The following is a 25,417-nucleotide window of genomic DNA, read 5'->3' as shown; positions in this document are numbered from 1 at the left end:
GTGACTCCGTTGGTATTGCTGATTGGCTCGAACACGGTATGTTTGTAAACGGCAAACAGGTCTATATGAAGTAGCCATAGGCTTCTTCACCATACCGTCTTCCTCTTAGTATATGAGCCACTCTGTCACATTGACAGTTTTATGATATCGACGCACAGAACACAATATATTCTCGTGTTATTGCTCTGTAGACCAATATTTCACGAGTGTTCCTTCTAGCGGGGGTATAAGAGCTATGTCGTGCTGCATTCGTTAGTGGGTAAACACGCGTTGCTGATTCTGTGTCAGCTTAGGTGTGAACGCTAGCGTCTGGGTGTGATTATTGAGCGTGTGGCTCTGACGAGTGTCAACTGAACCCACGGAATCGCTCTCCCCTCAAATGGTGAGACACTTTCATAGATGGGGAAATGAGTTTGTAAGTGCAAGTTATTTTACCTGTCATATTAGGCTGCTCTTCACAAATCTGTCGGATGCCTCCGCATGTCTTCGCCAACTGATGGGTAGGGAGATGGAAAACGTAACTGTCAACACTGTGTTTTGCGTGCGTGTGTCCGTGCACATGTTTGTGTGTCTCTCCTCGCGGATTATCTGGGGAGGCTTGACACGCTGGATCTCTCATATGCTTGGGAGTGATATACGAGTGTTGCTCTCCCAGAATAAAGACAGACACCAATAATACACCCCCCCCCCCCAACCAAACTGTTATTACATCAAATAAATACCAACAGATCCCTCGGCAAGCACTTTGAATTAAATTGCCCTGTTCCCAGGGGAGCAGGCTGCAGCTCCCAGACAGGAACGGGTTACCCAGCCAGAGGAAGCCCTATAGAGGATTGATCCTCTGACCTGTGTATTGATCAGCATGACCCCTGGTCCCATCGACAGACATGCCGGACCCGTGTTCCTTCCAACTCTGCCCTCAGGAGAATCCTATCTAACAGCATCTCAAAGGGATGGGTTGTCTTTGATAACCAATCGGAGAGCCCAGAGGGACTTTTGTGGGTTTTAACCAACACAAACATCACAGGAGAAGAAGGGAGGCGCTCTAGACGCCTTATTTAATGTTGACCTCTGTCAATGTCAGAGCGCTGAGAGGCTCACATGGCGTCTGTGTGAGCATGCGAGAGCACAACAGAGACCCATGTATACAGTACTCGCACACTACACACACACGCATGCATTCGCACACCTTCATGCTTGTGTGTGCAGATATACACACGCACATACACACAGGGCCGCCTCAGGGGGTGTGCGAGCAGTGCGGTCGCACAGGGCCTCGCGGGAAGGGGGGCCTCGGGAAAAAATAAATAAATAATTTTTTTTTGCGAGGCCCCCCTTCCCGCGAGGCCCTTTTTCATCACAGACCTAAAATCTAGTTTTGCTTATATGCTTATATATTTCACATTAGACACGTTTGTAGAATGTGTCTGACTTGTTCCGGGCTTTGCGGCTCTGCAGATATACTATTGGAGCTCTGTGGCTCTGCAGATACACTATTGGAGCTCTGCGGCTCTGCAGCAGATATACTATTGGTTTCAACGAGGGGAGGGGTTACAGGTAAGGTACAGTCGGCCGGCGTGCGTCTGACTATTTCCACGGGAGCGCGTGCAGCATTGGAGGTTATGCCAAGACGAAGAGTACGGTCGTTTGGCAGATGGACTGAAGATGAAAGTTGTTGCATGTTAGAAAGTTCAGTCAGGCTTAGCTAAAGGCAGGGACAGCTAGTTAGCTTTAGCTACGTTATCGAGTGCTAACGTGTGGTTCAGTCAGGCTAGCCATGTCTGCTTAGCTAAAGGCAGGGACAGCTAGTTAGCTTTAGCTACGTTATCGAGTGCTAACGTGTGGTTCAGTCGGGCTAGCCATGTCGGCTAGTAGCTTAGCTAAAGGCTAACTAGCATTAGCTACGTTATCGAGTGCTAACGTGTGGCAGATAAACAGGAGAACAGACTCCCAAGTTAATCCCAACGGGGGGGACAATATGGGGTACAGGTAAGGTACAGGCGGCCGGCGTGCGTCTGACTATTTCCACGGGAGCGCGTGCAGCATTGGAGGTTATGCCAAGACGAAGAGGACGGTCGTTCGGCAGATGAACTTCGTCAACTCCACGGTTGTCTCCTTCCTCTTGGACATTTGGTGAGTTTTTAATGCACTCTATTCTATTCCCGCCGTGGATCTCTCTCTGTCTCTCTTTCTCTCTTTCTCTCTCTTGCTCTCTCTCTCTCTGTCTCTCTCTTGCTCTCTCTCTCTCTGTTGCTCTCGCTCTCTCTCTCTCTCTTGCTCTCTCTCTCTTGCTCTCTCTCTCTCTTGCTTGCTCTCTCTCTCTCTCTCTCTCTCTCTCTCTCTCTCTCTCTCTCTCTCTCTCTCTCTCTCTCTCTCTCGCTCTCTCTGGCCTTGCTCTGGTGGAGGGTGTGCCACTGTGTGTGTGCCATCATGTTAACGTTAGCCTCAGTTAAACCTTGCGACGCCTCGTTAGATGAAGCTGTGTTCTGAGGTGTCCGTGCTGTGTTCTGTGTTCTGAGCTGTGTTCTGAGATGTATTCTGAGCTGTGTTCTGTGTTCTGAGCTGTTATTATTTAAGAATATGTTGACTGTATAAAAAAAATAAAAAATGTTTTTTAATATATTTAATATCTTTTTTACCTTTAGGGGGGGGGGCTCGCGTTTAAATCTCACACAGGGCCTCGCATTTCTCCCAGGCGGCACTGCATACACATGTGTATACTATTCACACACCTGCATGCGATACACACACACACACACACACACACACACACACACACACACAACACACACACACTAAAACTACATCAAATGGAGTACGCTGGCAATAGCATTGGCCGTGTATTTGTGCCCCATTCCAGACTGAGACTGTGCCAAGCAGTCCCCTTATCAGCACCTGACACAAGAGCCTGCCTTGTGCCAAGAAGGGCCATGCTGCTGCCAGGGATTCACTCACACATCCCCCTGTATGTCTGAGAGATCAAGAAGGAGCTTGTTTATTATAGATGTAGAAGGATCTTGTTTATTATAGATCTAGAAGGATCTTGTTTATTATAGATCTAGAATGTTCTGGTTTATTATATATCTAGAATGATCTTGTTTATTATAGATCTAGAATGTTCTGGTTTATTATAGATCTAGAATGTTCTGGTTTATTATATAGATCTAGAATGATCTTGTTTATTATAGATCTAGAATGTTCTGGTTTATAGATCTAGAATGATGTTTCTATTATATATCTACTGTATAATAATAATAATAATAATAATAATAATAATAATAATAATAATAATAATAATAATAATAATAATAATAATAATAATAATGATATGGCTCTATAATTATATTGTCTATTATAGATCTAGAATAATATTGTCTGTAATGAATCTATAATTATATTGGCTATTATAAATCTACTGTATAATATTAATATGGTTCTATAATGATATTGTCTATTATAGATGTAGATCTAGAATTATATTTTCTATCATAGCTCTATGATAGTCTGTTATAGTAACTATTATAAATAGTTAATTGGTCTATTATAAATGTTATTAGTATTTGTGGTCCTATGCAGCTCAATGGATAGAGCCACCCATGCTGAAAATGTGTGCACTCAAGCGGCTCTCTGCCTGATAATCATTTTAAAATAGGCGTGACTAGCGAGTGGTGATTCGAGGTCTGGATCCAGGTATCGATACTCTTAAGGCCCTTTGGATGAAAGTATTGACTAAGTGGTTTTATAATATGCCATAATAATATAGGTCTGGGTCTGCCTCATCAAACATGTAGAAGACACAATACATGTATATTACCACAGAATGAGAGGCTCTAGGTTCCCCCATAGACATATACAGTACCTATAGGTGTCTCCCTCCTGTATATTATCACTCTAGCTTCCCCCATAGACATAATACTATAGGTTTGTCCCTCCTGTAACAGTAAGAAGCATTTTGTATGAAAGTATTCTGTACTTCTGTATGACAACTATTAAAGAACTTGAACTTGAACTGTATGAAACCGCAGGATGGAAAGCTCTAGTCTCCTCCATGCCTGGGAGAAGGTATTGTACACTGTGTACTTTTCCTGCCCCGGCCTCCTTTTACCCCCTAAATGAGCATACCCTGTCATCCTTTATGAGGGGGGAGGGGACGGGATGAGAGGGTGAAGGGGGTTGGAGGAGAGAGAGAGAGACAGAGAGACGGAGAGATAGAGAGACAGAGGATAAAGGGGGTTGAAGAGAGATGGAAAGAGGAAGAGAGAGAGACCGAGAGATAGAGAGACAGAGGATAAAGGGGGTTGAAGAGAGATGGAAAGAGGAAGAGAGAGAGACCGAGATGGAGAGGAAGAGAGAGAGAAGCGGGGGGATGACTCCCTCGCAGTCTCATTTCACGCTACCTTTAGTTCTATCCCTCCTCGTTTCCTCCTTGCTCTCTCCACACGCCTCCTTTAAGCTCCTCTGTTCCGGTTCAGCTACACATGCACACACACACACACACACACACACACACACACACACACACACACACACACACACACACACACACACACACAACCCACACACCACACACCCCTCCAGTGCGGCGTCTTGCTAGAACCCATGGATCCACTGACTCCACCTCCTCGCACATTCACATTCATGGGTATCAAGCTCCAGTAGCATTACTCATTATGATTACTCCTCATCTCTCTCTGTGAATGGCCTTTATATATGGAGTCTGGTCTGTATGTATACTGTATATATATAATATATAATGTTTATAAATAATATTTATGTTGTCATTTTTTAAAAGGTCTATACGGTAGGAGCCAGCAGACTCCATCACAGCTGGGGATTAAAAATTGTCTACAATCCAACACAAATATACATTATGTTATGAATAATACATGTCCCTCCATCCCCGCCCACCTTTCACCCATCTTTGAAATGAATATTTCATCCATTTAGGCTCAACCACCGGCATCACAGTGGTTGTCAGCGCTGGTCTTCTTAGCAGGGACGGCGATGACGAGGAGAGAGAGGGAGAGGATCTGGTGTATAGTGAGGGAATTGCTGCTTTAATTGCCTCTCAAAGCTTTACATGTTCCCTGCGTAGCTGCAGGTTTATCAGGCGTATTGAGCGCCATGCTAGACCCAGGCTAGCCTTAGCCAGCTTTCCCCTGTAGGGCTTACAAGTAAGGCTTATATTTGCAGTTTAGTCAATGAAAATCACTTGGAGTGTGGATGTGATATATCACAAGAAAGTACTCTACCTCTACTGTCTTTAACAATGGATGAACTAAACACTCAAACTTGCCATCTTTAGATAACAAAGTTACCTGTTATATGTACAGTTATATGGTTCTTTGTCTGAGGCACTCAAATGATAAGAAAAAAGAAAAGATTAAAACATTTAATCTTAGGAGGAAATTATCATAATGAGTGCTCCCTGCCTGCCTGGTACAGGCTCCTGTATGGATAACAGGCTTCAGAGTGTGAGACAGGTACAGGCTACAGCCTCCTGTATGGATAACAGGCTTCAGAGTGTGAGACAGGTACAGGCTACAGCCTCCTGTATGGATAACCGGCTTCAGAGTGTGAGACAGGTACAGGCTACAGCCTCCTGTTGGATAACAGGCTTCAGAGTGTGAGACAGGTACAGGCTACAGCCTCCTGTTGGATAACAGGCTTCAGAGTGTGAGACAGGTACAGGCTATAGCCTCCTGTATGGATAACAGGCTTCAGAGTGTGAGACAGGTACAGGCTACAGCCTCCTGTTGGATAACAGGCTTCAGAGTGTGAGACAGGTACAGGCTACAGCCTCCTGTTGGATAACAGGCTTCAGAGTGTGAGACAGGTACAGGCTATAGCCTCCTGTATGGATAACAGGCTTCAGAGTGTGAGACAGGTACAGGCTATAGCCTCCTGTATGGATAACAGGCTTCAGAGTGTGAGACAGGTACAGGCTACAGCCTCCTGTTGGATAACAGGCTTCAGAGTGTGAGACAGGTACAGGCTATAGCCTCCTGTTGGATAACAGGCTTCAGAGTGTGAGACAGGTACAGGCTACAGCCTCCTGTATGGATAACAGGCTTCAGAGTGTGAGACAGGTACAGGCTACAGCCTCCTGTATGGATAACAGGCTTCAGAGTGTGAGACAGGTACAGGCTACAGCCTCCTGTTGGATAACAGGCTTCAGAGTGTGAGACAGGTACAGGCTACAGCCTCCTGTATGGATAACAGGCTTCAGAGTGTGAGACAGGTACAGGCTACAGCCTCCTGTATGGATAACAGGCTTCAGAGTGTGAGACAGGTACAGGCTACAGCCTCCTGTTGGATAACAGGCTTCAGAGTGTGAGACAGGTACAGGCTACAGCCTCCTGTTGGATAACAGGCTTCAGAGTGTGAGACAGGTACAGGCTATAGCCTCCTGTATGGATAACAGGCTTCAGAGTGTGAGACAGGTACAGGCTACAGCCTCCTGTTGGATAACAGGCTTCAGAGTGTGAGACAGGTACATGCTATAGCCTCCTGTTGGATAACAGGCTTCAGAGTGTGAGACAGGTACAGGCTACAGCCTCCTGTATGGATAACAGGCTTCAGAGTGTGAGACAGGTACAGGCTACAGCCTCCTGTATGGATAACAGGCTTCAGAGTGTGAGACAGGTACATGCTACAGCCTCCTGTTGGATAACAGGCTTCAGAGTGTGAGACAGGTACAGGCTACAGCCTCCTGTATGGATAACAGGCTTCAGAGTGTGAGACAGGTACAGGCTACAGCCTCCTGTATGGATAACAGGCTTCAGAGTGTGAGACAGGTACAGGCTGCAGCCTCCTGTTGGATAACAGGCTTCAGAGTGTGAGACAGGTACAGGCTACAGCCTCCTGTATGGATAACAGGCTTCAGAGTGTGAGACAGGTACAGGCTATAGCCTCCTGTATGGATAACAGGCTTCAGAGTGTGAGACAGGTACAGGCTACAGCCTCCTGTTGGATAACAGGCTTCAGAGTGTGAGACAGGTACAGGCTACAGCCTCCTGTATGGATAACAGGCTTCAGAGTGTGAGACAGGTACAGGCTACAGCCTCCTGTTGGATAACAGGCTTCAGAGTGTGAGACAGGTACAGGCTACAGCCTCCTGTATGGATAACAGGCTTCAGAGTGTGAGACAGGTACAGGCTACAGCCTCCTGTTGGATAACAGGCTTCAGAGTGTGAGACAGGTACAGGCTACAGCCTCCTGTATGGATAACAGGCTTCAGAGTGTGAGACAGGTACAGGCTACAGCCTCCTGTTGGATAACAGGCTTCAGAGTGTGAGACAGGTACAGGCTACAGCCTCCTGTTGGATAACAGGCTTCAGAGTGTGAGACAGGTACAGGCTACAGCCTCCTGTATGGATAACCGTTCAGAACTGATCTTTCCAGACAGACCTCAGCAAAAACATGATTCCTAATCCTTTGATCTCTGCATGACTTAACTTGTGCTTATGGACCAACTCCATGACACTTGCAGTACATACACCCCAGAAGTATGCTTAGTGCCAGATCCAAGGAGAATGGTGTAGTTTATTGTTGAGACATTAGTGACGTGGGGGGAATGGAGGATGTATACACTCTTTAAGCAGTGAGAGAAATACCTTGATATTATTTACAACCTTCTTTCACTCTGCTGCGCTCATCTTTGTAATGCTGTATTCTTTAATTCTCTTTGTTCTCTTCAGTGCCCTCGACGTGTGCTTTAGTAGTTTGAATATTCTCTCACTGCTTCAGATTCTCCCCAGTGCATGAGGTCTAAAATTATTTAACACCACAAGCTGCAAACTTTAATATTTTACTATGGGGTGTTTCGTATTTGATAGAAATGTTATGGTCCACAAAACTTTGCTTAGCCTTGTAATTGCTTTTCAACAATAATTTTAAATTCACAGCATATTCAGTTAGAGAAAAAGATGTAAGTCAAAAGTAATTTGTCATTTTTATTTTAGTTTCATGAGAACTGTGCTTTCCAATATTTCTTTCTCCAAACAATAGATTGGCCTGACAGCATCCTCCACAATATCCTCAACAGTTGTACCAAAGACCGTAACCATGGGGCTTTTGCCATGGCAACTGTGGTTTGGCTGGGAGCCAAGGTGCACCGCTTTCCTCCGACTCGACCTTCACATGCCAGAACCCCCCACGCTATCTCTCCATTCCTTCATATGCTTTTCTCTGTGGGTTGATAGAAAAGAAAACATGTTTTCGTGTCTGTTCGTAAATCGAGCTATTATTTATTTTGTCTTCTTTTTTCTTTTGTTTGGGTGTCTAGATCTACATCTAATCCCTGCTCTTAAAAGGACACTTCACCGAACAACGCCAATTTATATCTCTGTTGTGTTAATTATAGCTCAATGAAATGATGCTATAGGGGTTTCTATTTTTTCCTCTACATCATTTAATTGAGCTGTAATTAACACAACATGAAGATTCCATGTCCTCTGATGACATCACGGGAGGAGATATTCAATCTCAATAACTGTCAAACTAAATGAATGTGGGCAAAACTATTTAAAGCCTTGGGATATGTGTGAGATTATGTGCAAAATTCAGCGTTGTTTTTCAGTGAAGTGTCCCTTTAATAATGGTGATGGGGGAGGGTCTCTCTTCTACCCGTTTAGTTAAAGCGCTGACCAGCAGCGATACTCTCCCAATCTATATCCCGTCATCATCTAATTGATAGATGGGACCATCTAGAGCCATTCAATTTCATCCGCAATACCAGCCTTTTTAATTACACCGTATTGTTGTTCCCAGTCATTTCAAGCACATTTACTTCACACCGTCGGAGTATAATATATACTTGTAATATATATATATAAAAATTATATATATATATATATATATATATATATATATATATATATATATATATATATATATATATATATTATTTTTTAAAACCTTTATTTAGCCAGATAAAACATTAAGTAACATTAATATCACAAGTATTTTTCACAGTATCCCTAAGCAACACGCTAGCAAAGCGGGAGCAAGGAAACTCGTGGCGGTTGGGACGGCGTGGAGAGGGGAAGTGAGAGTGACAGAGTGTCCCGGGTCTCATCCCTTCAGGATAGGATAGTATAGCGGCGGTGGTGGTGATGTGCTCTCTCCTCACCCGAGTGCTCCATTGATTTATGCTAATGGCCACCGGCCCGCTGTCCCCCTGCGAGTGGCTGCGGTCAGAGTGTGATGTTGCCCTTGCTAAATTGTGTCACACACTCTGCTTGATTCAGCCCCCCCCCCCCCCCCCCCCTCCACCCGCCCTGTGTATGGAGCGTGTCGCTGGAAAACCACTGCGTCGTTTCCCCCGGAGGACGTGGAGACTCCGCTCAGCATTGGATTGCAGTCAAGTGTGTCACAGGCTCGCCGCCCGGTCCATCTGTCTTCCCCGCGTCTGAATGTTTGCTGATGCATTTCCACCGGGTGACACTCGGAGGGCGGAGATGCCATTTGTTGGTTTGGGTTTTCGCAGGGACGCCCCCAAAGAACTGTAGAACCTTCTTTTTGGTCCTCAAATGGGTTCCAGAGAGTGATAAGATGTTATTTATTATGTCATTTTATTTTGTAACTTGCTTTTTGTACAAGGCATATCAGTGAACACCCTGACATAGAATACTGTTGTGTATTTCTAAATGATGATGTATTATCGTGTACAGTCGCATTCTTTGGCCCACGGCCCTCAACCCATGTCATGCTATACTGTAGCCCTACTGTATAGGCTTGATCCATGGGAAAACGTTGGGTGAGCTGTGGTTTAAACCTTTATATAAACGTGTGTATGTAGAGATCCACACTCTGATCCAGGATAATGATGAATAATTTGGCGGTAATGAACTCGGATTAGAACGGTGGTCGCAGCAGCCACCGTGCTGTCTGTGGATGCAGACATTAGCCAGGTAGTTATTATGGCCTCTGTTGTGGTGTTCTGGGTTGTTGCTCAGCGTCTCGGGCTGAACCCCTCCCGACACTCCACCTCACCAGCCACACATTGGTCTTGGCACGTGTGATTTGTTAAGGCTTTTACCCAGCATGCATTTCAAACCAGCCAACCCCCTCCCAAGCCATAGCAATCTGTCCCACTTTGTACACGCGAGAGATCCCCAATCTGGCTTTGATGAGCTCGTAAATCCCGGGCCCCACAGCGCAACAGAGGCAGGCTCCATGATGGCGGAGTCTCTAAAAGGATGATCAGATGGCTTTATTGGCCGGGAGGAGAGTGAGGGGCGGACCGACGGGGCCTTGTTATTGGCCTGATTTACCCATCTTCCCCTGGGTGCCGTCGTCCTCTGCACACACCACCATCATCCAGAGCGGCTGCCTCTTTGTTTAATCAGCGTGTGTGTCTGTGTTTATGGTGCGTGTGTGTCTGTGCTTCTGTTGATGCTTTTTATGGTGTGTGTGTGTGTGTGTGTGTGTGTGTGTGTGTGTGTGTGTGTGTGTGTGTGTGTGTGTGTGTGTGTGTGTGTGTGTGTGTGTGTGTGTGTGTGTGTGTGTGTGTGTGTGTGTGTGTGTGTGTGTGTGTGTGTGTGTGTGTGTGTGTGTGTGTGTCCAATCAAAGCCCTCCCCATTTCCTACTTGTCATACATCTTAATGAGACTCTAGAGATAACAGAGTGGACTTATGTCTTGACTTAGACCTATCTGATTCATCACTGCGCTTTGTTCCCCCTCCCCCTCCTCCACTTCCACCCTCACCTTTGACCCCCAAGTCATTTACATGCTAATCTGTGATTTGTCGGGGCATAGATAAACAGGAACTGTTGATTTGACACTGGCCGCTGTCATGCATGGGTATGAGGCAGGCACTATCACTGAACTGCCGCTGAGAATTACCTTTTTCTCCCATCCCCCGATTTTGTTGTTACAGTATGCCAATTCCCTCCTGGTCATTGCCCTGTCCTACTGTCGGTCTGGCGAAACGATACACATTGGAGTTGCCAGACGCTTTCTTTTCACCTGACAACGAGGAGTTTCAGATGTTCATACTATCTCCCTCAGATCCCCTCCCTGCTGAACAGGCGCCTCAACCGACCAATAGGAGTCGTTATTGCAATGACCAGGACTAATACCCCACCGGCTTACAACCCGTGAACACTGTTAATTGTGTTTGTAGGGGATGTCTGACCAAGCCGGAAGTACCGCTGCCGGGAATCGAACCCGGGTCTCTGTGGTGGTAGGAGAGTGGCGTCTATACTTTCCGTAGCCGCATTTCTGGCAGACGCTTTCTGATTGGCCACTGTTGCCCAATCGCGTGACGAGCTGTGTCTTTGCCCATTTCCGCGTCAAACAGCCTGCAAACTACCTGCCGTTCTATCGCCGTGCTCTAAGACAGGGGTCAGGAACCTTTTTCACTGGGAGAGCCATAAAAGCCAATTTTTTTATTTTTTTTTATTCACTTTTTCTCCCATTTTCTATATTTTCTCCCATCCCAATTTCGTATCATCCAATTTCAACCCTCCCCTGTCACGAACGCTGTTTCTTGCCTCCCACAAGCCGGCTGCAATGTGGACTAAGTCATACATAGCACAAGTCCCCTCCGGTACTTGAGGTAACAGCAGTTGCATCTTTTCACCTGCGCAGCTCGATCTCTCAGTGGCGAGGAGTAACGCGTGGGAGGCTCACGCTGCCCCCGACACTTCCTGATTCTACTGCGCAAGCGCACCAACCGACCTGTAGGAGTCGCTGTCCACAACGCCCGATCCCCACCCATCAGTTTCCCACCCCCTAATACGGCCAATGTGTATTAGTATGAACGACCAGCTAAACTGAAAGCAATGTGGAGCGCTGGGCTCGAACAGGCAAGCCCAGCGTCTCCGTCATTCGTGGCGAGCGCCTTGCCCACTACGCCACGTAGCCGCCCATAAAAGCCAAATATTTCTAAATATATTTCATTGAGAGCCATATAGTATTTTTAACGTATAATAAATTAAATATTTCTTACTTTTAATGCGACTTCTGGTGCTGCATGGTTTTGCTGATGGCCTTGTAATCTGGTTCATACGTGGTGAGGTTGAGCTTCATGCAGGCGTTGAGACTTCCATCAGTTAGACGTGAGCGTAGGTTGGTCTTAATGTTCCTCATATGCGAGAATGACTGCCCACATGCATATGTAGAGCCAAACATGGTCAATACGGCAATACTCACGCTGCATTGTGTGGTATGTCACAGGAAGCTCGTTCCAAGTTTTAAGAATCAGATTTTTAATTTCTGTCCACTTGTGTTCCCTCGCCAGCTCTGCTCGCTATATCTCCAGCTACAGATACTATTAGCTGTATCTTCAAAACTAATTTCTGTTTACTTTAAAATGACACAGTATTATTAAGAAATATCACAAGTATTAAAAAAAAAAACAAAAAAAAAATTTACTCAAAAATTTCTGGGAGCCATATGCTGTCACCAGAAGAGCCATATATGGCTCGCGAGCCATAGTTTCCGACCCCTGCTCTAAGACAAACTCTAACCTTAACCAACTTCGAAAGAGTGCCTAAGCTTAACCGTCGAAAGAACTTGCCGTCACGCTCTAAGACAAACTCTAACCTTAACCAACTTCGAAAGAGTGCCTAAGCTTAACCAGTGTAGAAACAGGCGTCGGCCAATCAGAGAGCGTCTTGCCAGAAATGCGGCTACAGAAAGTATAGACGCAGGAGAGTGCTTAGACCTCATTACAGCTGCCCTCACTTAGTCAGTGTTACAGCTGCCCTCACTTAGTCAGTGTTACAGCTGCCCTCACTTAGACCTCATTACAGCTGCCCTCACTTAGACCTCATTACAGCTGCCCTCACTTAGACCTCATTACAGCTGCCCTCACTTAGACATCATTACAGCTGCCCTCACTTAGACCTCATTACAGCTGCCCTCACTTAGACCTCATTACAGCTGCCCTCACTTAGACCTCATTACAGCTGCCCTCACTTAGACCTCATTACAGTTGCTCTCACTTAGACCTCATTACAGCTGCCCTCACTTAGACCTCATTACAGCTGCCCTCACTTAGACATCATTACAGCTGCCCCCACTTAAACCTCATTACAGCTGCCCTCACTTAGACCTCATTACAGCTGCCCTCACTTAGTCAGTGTTACAGCTGCCCTCACTTAGACCTCATTACAGCTGCCCTCACTTAAACCCCATTACAGCTGCCCTCACTTAGTCAGTGTTACAGCTGCCCTCACTTAGACCTCATTACAGCTGCCCTCACTTAGTCAGTGTTACAGCTGCCCTCACTTAGACCTCATTACAGCTGCCCTCACTTAGTCAGTGTTACAGCTGCCCTCACTTAGACCTCATTACAGCTGCCCTCACTTAAACCTCATTACAGCTGCCCTCACTTAGTCAGTGTTACAGCTGCCCTCACTTAGTCAGTGTTACGTGTGTGTGTGTGTGTGTGTGTGAATACATGCACAGGTGGATGTATGTGCGTACGTACGTTGTTGCAGCTATTGTGGAATTGCGCTTGTTTAAATCTTTTCTTAACCCGCCCATGCTGAATGAAATATTTCCATACAAATTTAATACATCTCTGTTGAGCACTAGTTTCTTCTGCATGGGCGCGTGTTGGAAACATCATTTTACAGAGTTGCCGATCAATTAACCAATTAAACCAAAGTCCTACGACTGTTAGTCGACCAAGAATCTTTTTAGTTGAGGACGATGGTAGACGTTATTATGACTGAGCTCTCATTCTAAATATTCTTGGGCCTCTGCCTCCATGGCGCTTAAAGCGCATATAGAGGAGAGAGAGAAATATATAAATGCCTGTTATGTGATTCCTTTGACAGGAGTTCTTGAAGTATCTCTACTCCACCTTAGCAAAATTACCTCACCCTACGGCAGTATTATGAAGGCAGCTGCCAGGCCCCATGGCATTCCATCTCCATTCCATTTCCATTTAATTCAACCATTTCAAACCATGGCATGAACCAACCTCCCCAGCCTCCATTTTAATCAAACAATAGAACCTCATCTCAATGCCTGCTCTCTAAAACTCCACTTAATTTCCCCAAACACTCAAATATGAATATGAATGAATGCAACCCTTTAACATGGAGGCCACAGGCGGCCAGGGCGGCTACAGTCAGGCCAGTCGGTGAATCCCATTCTGTCTTTTATGATCGTCATTGTCATCATCATCATCAACACCATAACCGTGTGGGAGGATGAGGACCTCGGGGCTTGATGAGGGTGATGAATATGCGCCAGCTCCTCTCTCATCCCATTCTCATTAATTATGGATGAAGCACCGAGGGCAGCCTGGAGGAAACCCAGAAATGAAGCACAGAGGGCAGCATGGAGGAAACCCAAGTCATCAGTAGCCACTTTGCCACAACGGAGGCCAAGTGGGATTTCCAGTAATAGCCCTGGATGGAGCACTATTTGTGACTTTGAATTACTAACTATAGCCCTGCTGGCAACAAGATGCTGAACGAAGGTGAAGGTGTACGAGCGCACGCATGACGTCACAATCGCTACTCGCCGTTGAAAGCTACTGTATGGAGATGGTATAATTCTATGATAAACGTGCACCTGCAATCATCCATTTGTGTAACAATAATGGCTACTGTTCCTTGAAACCTGTGTGAGTTCTGGAGTTCCAATATCATGAGAAGATATTCCACCTGAATGTCTACCTGAAAGGGTCAGAGCAGGCAACGCTGATCTAGAATTGCTGCTCAGGTGTCATGGTCAGAAGATGGTCTTTGAGTTCATTATTGCCAAGCGAACTAGGACTAAATTGAACAACCATTCTATCTTTTGAAGGCCACCCTCTGTACAATATATTTGATGCTCTGCGAAGCTCATTTAGCGATAGGTTTTTGATGCCGCTGTGCTCTACTGAGCGATTGAGAAGGTCCTGTGTTCCTGCTGTGGTTAAATTCTTTAACGAACACCGCTAGCTCTGTGTTGAGAGGCTCTCTTCTTCTTTTTTTACTGTGTTATGTAACTTATACTGTATGTAATTGTTTCTTGTTTGTGTATTTGTATTCGCTCTGGTGGCAAACTATGTTTTCCCTCTGGGATTAAGAAAAGAAAAAAAATGCCATACCATAATTACGCCTCACTATGGCTTATTCCAAATAAGCACTGCTGTTTTGAGATCTGTAGTACTTATGACCCCCCCCCCCCACGCTGATTCACTGATTGGTTTGCCGGATGGCTGGCTGATCGTCCATTGATCTCGGTGTGAATCTGGTCTCTGGAGAAGGCGTTTTACTGGGTCAGTTCACCAGTGATGCCTTGGCCCAGCGCTTGTGCTTTGAACTGGATCATTCAATTACAACGGAACTCCGTGGGAGATACTGTAGCCTCTCGTGCAACTCTTCTTGTTGAGAAATTATATTTCACACTAGAAAATGTCAATATTAATTTATTATTTAGATCATCTATTTTATCAGCTGATTTGGCAGATTTTTAACAGTATTAATTAGTCTTGCGCGCACCCCCAAATTCCAGAGGTGCAGGTCTTATGGTCTTATCTCCCGTTGTACCAGTTATCACGATACCACCAGCCTGTTCAGGTGAGCACCTCCCCTCCCACACTCAGTATGTAAATGTAGGAAATCCTTCCTGCCCCGTAGAACACCCCCACGCTTCAGGAGATGAAATATTCATGATCTCCGTGATGTCTGTACATTACAGTTTCATGCCGTCTATGAATCAGGCTCTCAAGTCAGCTCACAGTATCAACCTTCAAACTGTGACAGTTCAGTAAAATGCACTTCATACAGATATTAGCCCTTGATGGTTGAAGCCATTGATGGTGGTTATGGTTTAGTGGTTTTAAGATTGAATGTGTGTGTGTGTGTGTGTGTGTGTGTGTGTGTGTGTGTGTGTGTGTGTGTGTGTGTGTGTGTGTGTGTGTGTGTGTGTGTGTGTGTGTGTGTGTGTGTGTGTGTGTGTGTGTGTGTGTGTGTGTGTGTGTGTGTGTGTGTGTGTGTGTGTGTGTGTGTGTGTGTGTGTGTGTGTGTGTGTGTTTCATATCCTTGTGGGGACATTAATGGACCTTACAAGGACAAGGGTCTATTTAATGTTAGGCATGCAGAGGTAAGGGTCGGGGACTAGGGAGAAAATGTAGGAGGATAGTAAATACGGCTGGCTGTGTGTGTGTATGAATCAGGAGAACGTGAAAGGGGAGCATATGGTGGTGATTTTAGTGAGAGCGGTGCAGGAGTTATGGCTCCCTGGGGTCCGGCTAACATCTATTATTTATGTCTAGAGGGTCTGATTGCCGGAGATTAGGTTTGGTTATAGGCAGGCTGAGGGGCCCCTCTGCTCTACATAGATGTTCATATTTACAAGCATTCAAGTTTCCTAGTTTTACATAAAAAATCTGTGGTGAGTATTCCTGAAAAGAGCAAAAACTATTCTTAATATAATGCAAGCAAAACTTGTATTGGCCTCTACAGGGTGATACATTATATCTTATATGAAACTTTTAAGCTTACGTTTTAAGTTATACTTTTATTAATCCCCTGGGGGAAATTTGTCCTCTGCATTTGACCCATCCTGACTATTTAGGAGCAGTGGGCAGCCACACAGTGCGGCACTCAGGGATCAACTCCAGTTGTAATGCCAGTACCTTGGTCAAGGGATCAACTCCAGTTGTAATGCCAGTACCTCGGTCAAGGGATCAACTCCAGTTGTAATGCCAGTACAGTACCTCGGTCAAGGGATCAACTCCAGTTGTAATGCCAGTACCTCAGTCAAGGGATCAACTCCAGTTGTAATGCCAGTACCTCGGTCAAGGGATCAACTCCAGTTGTAATGCCAGTACCTCGGTCAAGGGATCAACTCCAGTTGTAATGCCAGTACCTCGGTCAAGGGATCAACTCCAGTTGTAATGCCAGTACCTCGGTCAAGGGATCAACTCCAGTTGTAATGCCAGTACCTCAGTCAAGGGATCAACTCCAGTTGTAATGCCAGTACCTCGGTCAAGGGATCAACTCCAGTTGTAATGCCAGTACCTCAGTCAAGGGATCAACTCCAGTTGTAATGCCAGTACCTCGGTCAAGGGATCAACTCCAGTTGTAATGCCAGTACCTCGGTCAAGGGATCAACTCCAGTTGTAATACCAGTACCTCGGTCAAGGGATCAACTCCAGTTGTAATGCCAGTACCTCGGTCAAGGGATCAACTCCAGTTGTAATGCCAGTACCTCGGTCAAGGGATCAACTCCAGTTGTAATGCCAGTACCTCGGTCAAGGGATCAACTCCAGTTGTAATGCCAGTACCTCAGTCAAGGGATCAACTCCAGTTGTAATGCCAGTACCTCGGTCAAGGGATCAACTCCAGTTGTAATACCAGTACCTCGGTCAAGGGATCAACTCCAGTTGTAATGCCAGTACCTCGGTCAAGGGATCAACTCCAGTTGTAATGCCAGTACCTCGGTCAAGGGATCAACTCCAGTTGTAATGCCAGTACCTCGGTCAAGGGATCAACTCCAGTTGTAATACCAGTACCTCGGTCAAGGGATCAACTCCAGTTGTAATGCCAGTACCTCGATCAAGGGATCAACTCCAGTTGTAATACCAGTACCTCGATCAAGGGATCAACTCCAGTTGTAATGCCAGTACCTCGGTCAAGGGATCAACTCCAGTTGTAATGCCAGTACCTCGGTCAAGGGATCAACTCCAGTTGTAATGCCAGTACCTCGGTCAAGGGATCAACTCCAGTTGTAATGCCAGTACCTCGGTCAAGGGATCAACTCCAGTTATAATGCCAGTACCTCGGTCAAGGGATCAACTCCAGTTGTAATGCCAGTACCTCGGTCAAGGGATCAACTCCAGTTGTAATACCAGTACCTCGGTCAAGGGATCAACTCCAGTTGTAATGCCAGTACCTCGGTCAAGGGATCAACTCCAGTTGTAATGCCAGTACCTCGGTCAAGGGATCAACTCCAGTTGTAATGCCAGTAACTCGGTCAAGGGATCAACTCCAGTTGTAATGCCAGTACCTCGGTCAAGGGATCAACTCCAGTTGTAATGCCAGTACCTCGGTCAAGGGATCAACTCCAGTTGTAATACCAGTACCTCGGTCAAGGGATCAACTCCAGTTGTAATGCCAGTAGCTACCTCGGTCAAGGGATCAACTCCAGTTGTAATGCCAGTAGCTACCTCGGTCAAGGGATCAACTCCAGTTGTAATGCCAGTACCTCGGTCAAGGGATCAACTCCAGTTGTAATGCCAGTACCTCGGTCAAGGGATCAACTCCAGTTGTAATGCCAGTAGCTACCTCGGTCAAGGGATCAACTCCAGTTGTAATGCCAGTAGCTACCTCGGTCAAGGGATCAACTCCAGTTGTAATGCCAGTAACTACCTCGGTCAAGGGAAACGGCCAGTGTGTACCTACTGTAGCATACATGTATTTTTATGGTGTGGGGGAAACCGTAGTACCCGGAAGAAACCCACCCAAACACAGGGAGAACATGCAAACTTCATAAATGTTAATGTCATAAGTATCATTCTGTGTAAATATTTGTTTTCTTTTCATTCTGTTGTCTCGTGTCTCCAGGTGTGGAGAGGCACCATCGCCAGGATGCGTTACCGGCGAATGCGAGCGGCCCACATCATCCTGCGGGCCTACCGGCACTACAAGGTCAAGTCCTACATCCGCGAGGTCAACCGGCGCTTCAAGAACGTGCGTTCGATGAAGGACTATGGCAGGCACGTCAAGTGGCCCACCCCCCCAAAGGTCCTGCGCAAGTTTGAAGAGTCGCTCAGGAACATTTACAGCAGGTAACCGACAGCAGGAATAGAATAATTCTAGCTAGGGATGTTCAATATTGGCTTTTTTACCCATATCTGATATACCGATATTGTCCAACTCTTAATTTCCGATACCGATATCAACCGATACCGATATATGCAAAAAACTGAATAATTTCAGGTAATTAACATTACATATCTCTTGTCGTGGAATTAACACAACATTATGCATACTTTTGACAATAAATAAAATATGAATTTGTTCTTACTTGCTTGCCTGGGTAAATAAAGGTTAAATAAATGTAAAAAAATATATATATTTCTTTTTGAAAACCGATACCGATCATTTCCGATATTACATTTGAATGCCAATATCGGCCGATAATATCGGTAGGCCGATAATATCAGACATCATTATATAGATATGAGGCAAGAGGTCAAGGGACCTTTTTGAATATGGCCATGCCGGGTTTTCCCTTGCTAAGATATTGCCTAACTTTGGATCATTATTTAGCCCCCTTCCCGACAAGCTAGCATGACATGGTTGGTACATATCATAATAATGTACATGGTTCATAATAATGTACATATCATAATATAATCATAATAATGTACACATCATAATAATGTACATATCTGTCATATCATAATAATGTACATGGTTCATAATAATGTACATATCATAATAATATACATATCATAATAATGTACATGGTTCATAATAATGTACATATCATAATACTGTACATATCATAATACTGTACATATCTGTACATATCATAATAATGTACATATCATAATAATGTACATAATATCAATCTTGTAATTTGATTTGTGTGTTGTTGTTTTTTTGTACATGCTAAATGGCTCGAAATAAACTTAATTCATTCATTCATAATAATGTACATATCATAATAATGTACATACTCGCCTTTCTCTCTCTCTGTCAGAGACATGCTTTATCATCTGTTATCTAACACAGGCTTTGGGATGTGACTCATACATCCAGCCTCTGCTCAAGGTTCACACACACACACACACACACACACACACACACACACACACACACACACACACACACACACACACACACACACACACACACACACACACACAATAGTTCCAGTTCCCCACTCAGATGGGTACACAACAACAACAACAACAACAAGCTATTCTGTATAACAAGCAGCACTTGTCCATACAGAACAGAACACCCAGCCCCTTAACAGGGAAGAAGGCACAGGGAGAGAAATGGGTGGGGGGGGGGGGGGGGGGGCAAGAGAGAATGAGTGAGGACAAGAGAGAAAGGGGATGAGAGAGAGGGAGAAAGAGAGAGGGAGGGAGGATGAGAAAGAGAGAGAGGACGAGAGCAAAATGGCTGTGGGTGTTATTTTACATGTGACTGTTCCTGTCTGAAGGCCTTTCCACATGTGTTTCTTCAGCCTTGGGTCGGCGCTGTGCTCAACATTGATTTTCTCTTCTCCATCAAAGCCTCTTCACTGGCTTTCATCCAGACTCTGCTCTATATTGCAACCGTGCACAGTTGATGCTCAGAAATCGGTCTTTCCCAGAGAGTCTTTGCCGGGGTCGAGGGGTCAGGGGTTCTGCGAGGGGGGGTGGGCAGCTATAGAGTAGCTGACGGTGTTGCTGTGTTGCCCGACAGATGCGCCTGATGCGCCGTGTGTCTTGTGTTCTTGATGAAGAAAATCGATTTCCCTTTGTTCGTTTTCACACGTGTGTGTGTGTGTGTTCCTCCCTGTGTGTGTGTGTGTGTGTGTGTGTGTGTGTGTGTGTGTGTGTGTGTGTGTGTGTGTGTGTGTGTGTGTGTGTGTGTGTGTGTGTGTGTGTGTGTGTGTGTGTGTGTGTGTGTGTGTGTGTGTGTGTGTGTGTGTGTGTGTGTGTGTTCCTCCCTGTGTGTGTGTGCGTGTGTCTGGGTATGTTCCTCCCTGTGTGTGTGTGTGTGTCTGGGTATGTTCCTCCCTGTGTGTGTGTGTGTTTGCGGGTGTGCCTGTGTGCCTGCAGGTGGTGGGCGTGGACGCTGATCAAAGACCTCACTCCAGAGGAGACGCTGCAGGTGAGGGCCAAAGTGTCCACGCTGGAGGCCTTGAAGGGCCAGAGGGCTGATCTGGGGCTCCACCGTGCCTGGGAGGGCAACTACCTGGTGAGTACTGGAGGGGGGGACGGACTACTACCTGCTGAGTACTGGGGGGTGGGGGGGGGGGCTACTACCTGGTGAATACTGGGGGGGGGGGGGGGGGGGGGGTGGACTACCTGGTGAGTACTGGGGGGGAGGAGGGCCAAGCATCTTCATCATGGTCACGGTTACCCAGGAAGAGTCAAGTACGTTGCACATGGGGCGGCTGAGTGGCGCAGTGGGCAAGGGCGCTCGCCACTAACGCAGGAGATGCTGGTATCGAGCCCAGCTCTCTGCATTGCTACTGGCTTGGCCGGTCGTCATACTAACACAATTGGCAGTGTTAGAGGGTGGGAAAGCCGGTGGGTGGGGATTGGACGTTGTGGACAGCGACTCCTACAGATCGGTTGGTGCGCCTGTACAGCAGAATCAGGAAGTATCGGGGGCAGCGTGAGCCTCCCACGCGTTACTCCTTGCCACTGAGAGATTGCGCTGTTCAGGTGAAAAGATGCGACAGCTGCCTCCTCGTGTACCGGAGGGGACACATGATGCAAGGCTTGGTCCTCACTGCAGCCGACCAGTGGGAGGCATAGTCTAGCAACGTTCGAGACAGGGGAGGGGAGAATTGGCGAGGCGAAATTGGGATGGGAGAAAAATTGAAAATAAGGAGAAAAAGTGGATCCAAAAAAAAAAGTGTGTTGCACATGCAATGCATTTAGCTCGGTGCTTGTTCACAGAAAGAGGACAAAAACAACACGTCTAGCATCGTATGAAAAGATATATAGGAATACTATAAAGATAAAAATGGAAATAGAAATTGAAAGTAAAAAATTATAACTGTGTGGTGTTGAGATTGTGTTTTCTGTTCCGGTAAGAAAAAGTGTGTGTGTGTATGTATGAGAGAAAGAATTGTCATGTCTGAGAGCCCTTTGGAGATAAATAGATATTTTAAAATAAAAAAAAAAAAAAAAGAGAGAGAAAGCTCAGATCAAGTAGTGTAATAATCTATAATTAGAGCTCTGTAGTCTGAATACATTTTAAGAATTGAAAAAAATCGTGACCTCATCAAAATTCATATTGAATCTGAAAATACGCGTCTCATCACACCCCTATTGTTTAAATGCATTTGGTACGCCACCCTCGGGTTTGAAATGTATTTGTACAACTTGGCAACTTCTGGTACAGCCACTATCAACTTCTCCTCCTCCTCCTCCTCCTCCTCCTCCTCCTCCTCCTCCTCCTCCTCCTCCTCCTCCTCCTCCTCCTCCCCCTCCTGGCTGGGCTGCCTCTCCCCTCTCTCTGTGGTGCCGGGGTATATTACAGCACACAGCCCAAGTTGAACTCTTGAGGCGCAAGCTCGCCAGGGTGTGCACAGTGTGAACCATCGGAAATAATGAGCTTCAGGTCGCATGGGTGAAGTTTTCCTGTCATATCTGAGAGAGAGGGAGAGAGAGAGAGGGAGAGAGAGAGAGAATATTTATGAGTGAGCAAATGTGTGTGTATATGTAGTATATACTACAAGTGTGTGTGTGCATAAGAATGACGGGTCTCCTTAAGCAGCCTGATCTCAACTCTTATCATTCTAAAGGCCCCCCCCCCTCCTTTGAAGGAGCTGTCATAACATTGTCTTTGTGTTCTGTGTGTGTTGTGTCGTAGAAGCGAGACAGCCCCGGAACGGCCTCGTCCTTCACGCTGGTCGCCAGCGAGCTGCAGCGTAAAGACAAGTTCATGAGAGTCCTGTTCTCCTGCAACGTGCGCAAGGTAGTAGGAGGCTTCTGTAATGTTCTGTTCCCTCCCCTGATTGTACATGCAGTACAAAGGCTACACACTTATTAGTACTGTACTTAAACTGCTTTGCACTAGGGCTAACAAAAAAAACTAACAAAAAATCTAATTCGAAATTCGTTGCAGAATTGTAGAAGTTTGAATTCGAATTTCAGTATAAAAAGAAAGTCTAAGCTATTTTCAATTTTTTTTTTTACCATGGTATGTTTGTTATCATTCTTTTCAGCACAGTCTCACCTATATGACCTGACAGTTTTTTTTCATACTGTACATACTGTATACTATACAACACAAAACACAAAAACGATTTTAGAAGATGTGTTTTTCTACTATGAGGCTGAGCAAATGTAAACATGCTCCTGAAGCATTAGAAACAATTCAAATGCGCCCTCAGGTTGCCTATGTAGAAACAATTGTATGTATAAACAATTATTTTCTTACCTCGCCTCATAATCCTCCTCTGAAACGGCACAAAACTCCAAACGCACTCCAAAAGACCGACAACTAGTGTGATCACTAGTGTGATCAAAAACTGCGAAGATAATAATACAAATAGAGTATAATTTACGCATGCGTAAAACCTTATTTAGCATCGAATTGAAATTATCCTGTTTCAATTATTTCTTGGGCTATCAACACCAAATAAAAACTAGCTACTATGTAACGTTAGTTTCAGGCCTGCGCTTTTGATTCCGGAAATTCTCTGCCTGACCTCGTTAAACAAAATGACTTCACTTGGTCAGTGGTCACGCATGCTGGTCGCCTCCTGAGAGATATTAAAATTGAAAGACTCCATTTATTTATTTATTTATTTTTATTCGAGTTTCTCCCTTCAAGTAGAGGATGACATATTTTCGGGATTCCCACGGGATGGGAGTCAATTTCACTTTGAATCCCGTGATTGGGCAGGACCGGGAGTAAAAGTCAACGGGAGCAGAAGGGAGTGGGAACTATGACAACAAAATCAACGGGATTTGGACGGGAGTGATACATCGGTGCATCACTAATGTAAATGTTTGGTGGTTTTATATTTAACTAAGGCAGACATCAGGGCTGTACAGCGTGCTATGAAAAAATCGGTCTGTGCGATGAATGAATTTACTGCACTAGCACCTGTGCGATAGGCTTTCGGTTCATATTGATACTCTTATTTTGAAAATCCTGTGGCAAGTCTAATTTCTGCCCAAGCGCAGCTCCAGCCATAATATCTATGGCTCCGGCAGCTAACAACGTTCGGTTCATATCGATACTCTTATTATGAAAATCCTGTGGCAAGTCTCATTTCCTCCCAAGCGCAGCTCCGGCAGCCCAACAACAACAGCGTGCTATGTTATGTTAGAGTGCGCATTTTGCAGGAAATAAGTCCCTGCCTGTTTTCCCCCGCAACGCTTCCAATGCATCTTACATGCTTTGCATCCTCACTAAAACTAACTAGTTAGCTGCTGGGGGAGCGGGGGAGCCTCAGCCTCTCTCTGTCCCTCTCTCTACGTCAATGATTTTAAGTAGGTGAGGTCAAAGGAGTTTGATAGTATTTACTGAGGATGGCCAGATAATGTTGATATTTAAACATAACAAATATAATACATAATAAATGTATACATGATCATGCAACATAAAAAAAATTGGAACTGTTTGGGAGAGGGAGGTAGGGAGGGGTTTTAGGTTGTGTGTTGTGAGTTGTGAGTTCCAAAAAATTAAACTTAATTATTTCAAGTTTAAATCTCAATATATCCAAATGTGGCACTTTACAGTGAACAGGAGGTCTATTTGTATTAAAAACAATAGATTGTTTTTAATAAAAATGTCTGGAAGAGCTAAATTAATTTTTTTCAAATTATATTTCCGTTACCTTTTTTTTGTTGGATCTAAATGTTACTGATTGTGTTAAATGGGCTTATGATATCGTCTCATATCGATTGCAGGCACCTGCATCATATCGTATCGTGGCAGACTTTGTGATATCGGCAAATATCGTATCGTTGTCCAAAGAATCAATATCGTATCGTGATGAAACTGGTGATTCCCACCCCTAGTAGAGTCCATACATCCAACACCAAATCCCATAATTCCTTACACATGGCACTGCAACTAAATAACACAAATACAATAGGCACATTTGTGACTGTTAAAAATATAACACGTTTTATACTTGTGCTACAAGATTTTGGCCTGTGCTAAAAAACTATCAACCTCTGTAGCACCAGTGCTATGCGCAAAAAAAGTTAACGTACAGCCCTACAGACATGATGTGACCCATGTACTGCATATTTTATACTGAGGAAGAAAAACGAAGCAGGATTCGTAAACGGGATTGGGATGGGATGGGATTATTTCTGTTGGAGTGGGAAGGAGCGGGAGTCAAAATCCACTCGCATGTCAGCCTCTACCTTCAAGTTCGAATCTCGTGTTTTTACGTAAATTCGAAATTCGAAAATAATGTGACAGCCCTACTTTGCACTTGTACTTTCTCACATTTATCACATTCGCACATTATGACTCATAGACTCTCTCTCGTTCTCTCCCTGTCCCTCTATTTATCTGTCTCTCTGTGTGTGTGTGTGTCTCTCTCTCTCTCTCTCTCTCTCTCTCTCTCTCTCTCTCTCTCTCTCTCATCCACATTTTAAATGCTTTATTTGAAGTATGCAATGTGCGCAAAGTCTTTTATGATGTACATTTACTCACTTACACACACCCTTTCAGTCTCTGACATGTACTCGCGTGCATACTGCATACAGGTACACTGACATATTAATTCATTTGCTTATTCATAGACTCAAACTC

At 45.1% G+C, this 25,417-nt stretch overlaps 1 protein-coding gene across 1 annotated transcript in view; it reads left to right on the top strand.

The window, feature by feature from the left end:
- The window catches only part of myo1d (myosin 1D), a 259,403-nt gene that overhangs the window by 173,403 nt on the left and 60,583 nt on the right, over positions 1-25,417 (top strand). The window contains exons 17-19 of the mRNA XM_084323512.1: positions 18,524-18,747; positions 20,740-20,878; positions 22,508-22,612. Of these exons, the coding sequence (XP_084179638.1) occupies positions 18,524-18,747; positions 20,740-20,878; positions 22,508-22,612 (468 nt within the window). The remainder of the gene's footprint in view (positions 1-18,523; positions 18,748-20,739; positions 20,879-22,507; positions 22,613-25,417) is intronic.

Source organism: Notolepis coatsorum (assembly GCF_963971535.1).
Source record: "Notolepis coatsorum genome assembly, chromosome: 10".
Lineage (NCBI taxonomy): Eukaryota > Metazoa > Chordata > Actinopteri > Aulopiformes > Paralepididae > Notolepis > Notolepis coatsorum.
Note: the sequence above shows the minus strand (reverse complement) of the source record. Positions and strands in the feature narration are given on the sequence as shown.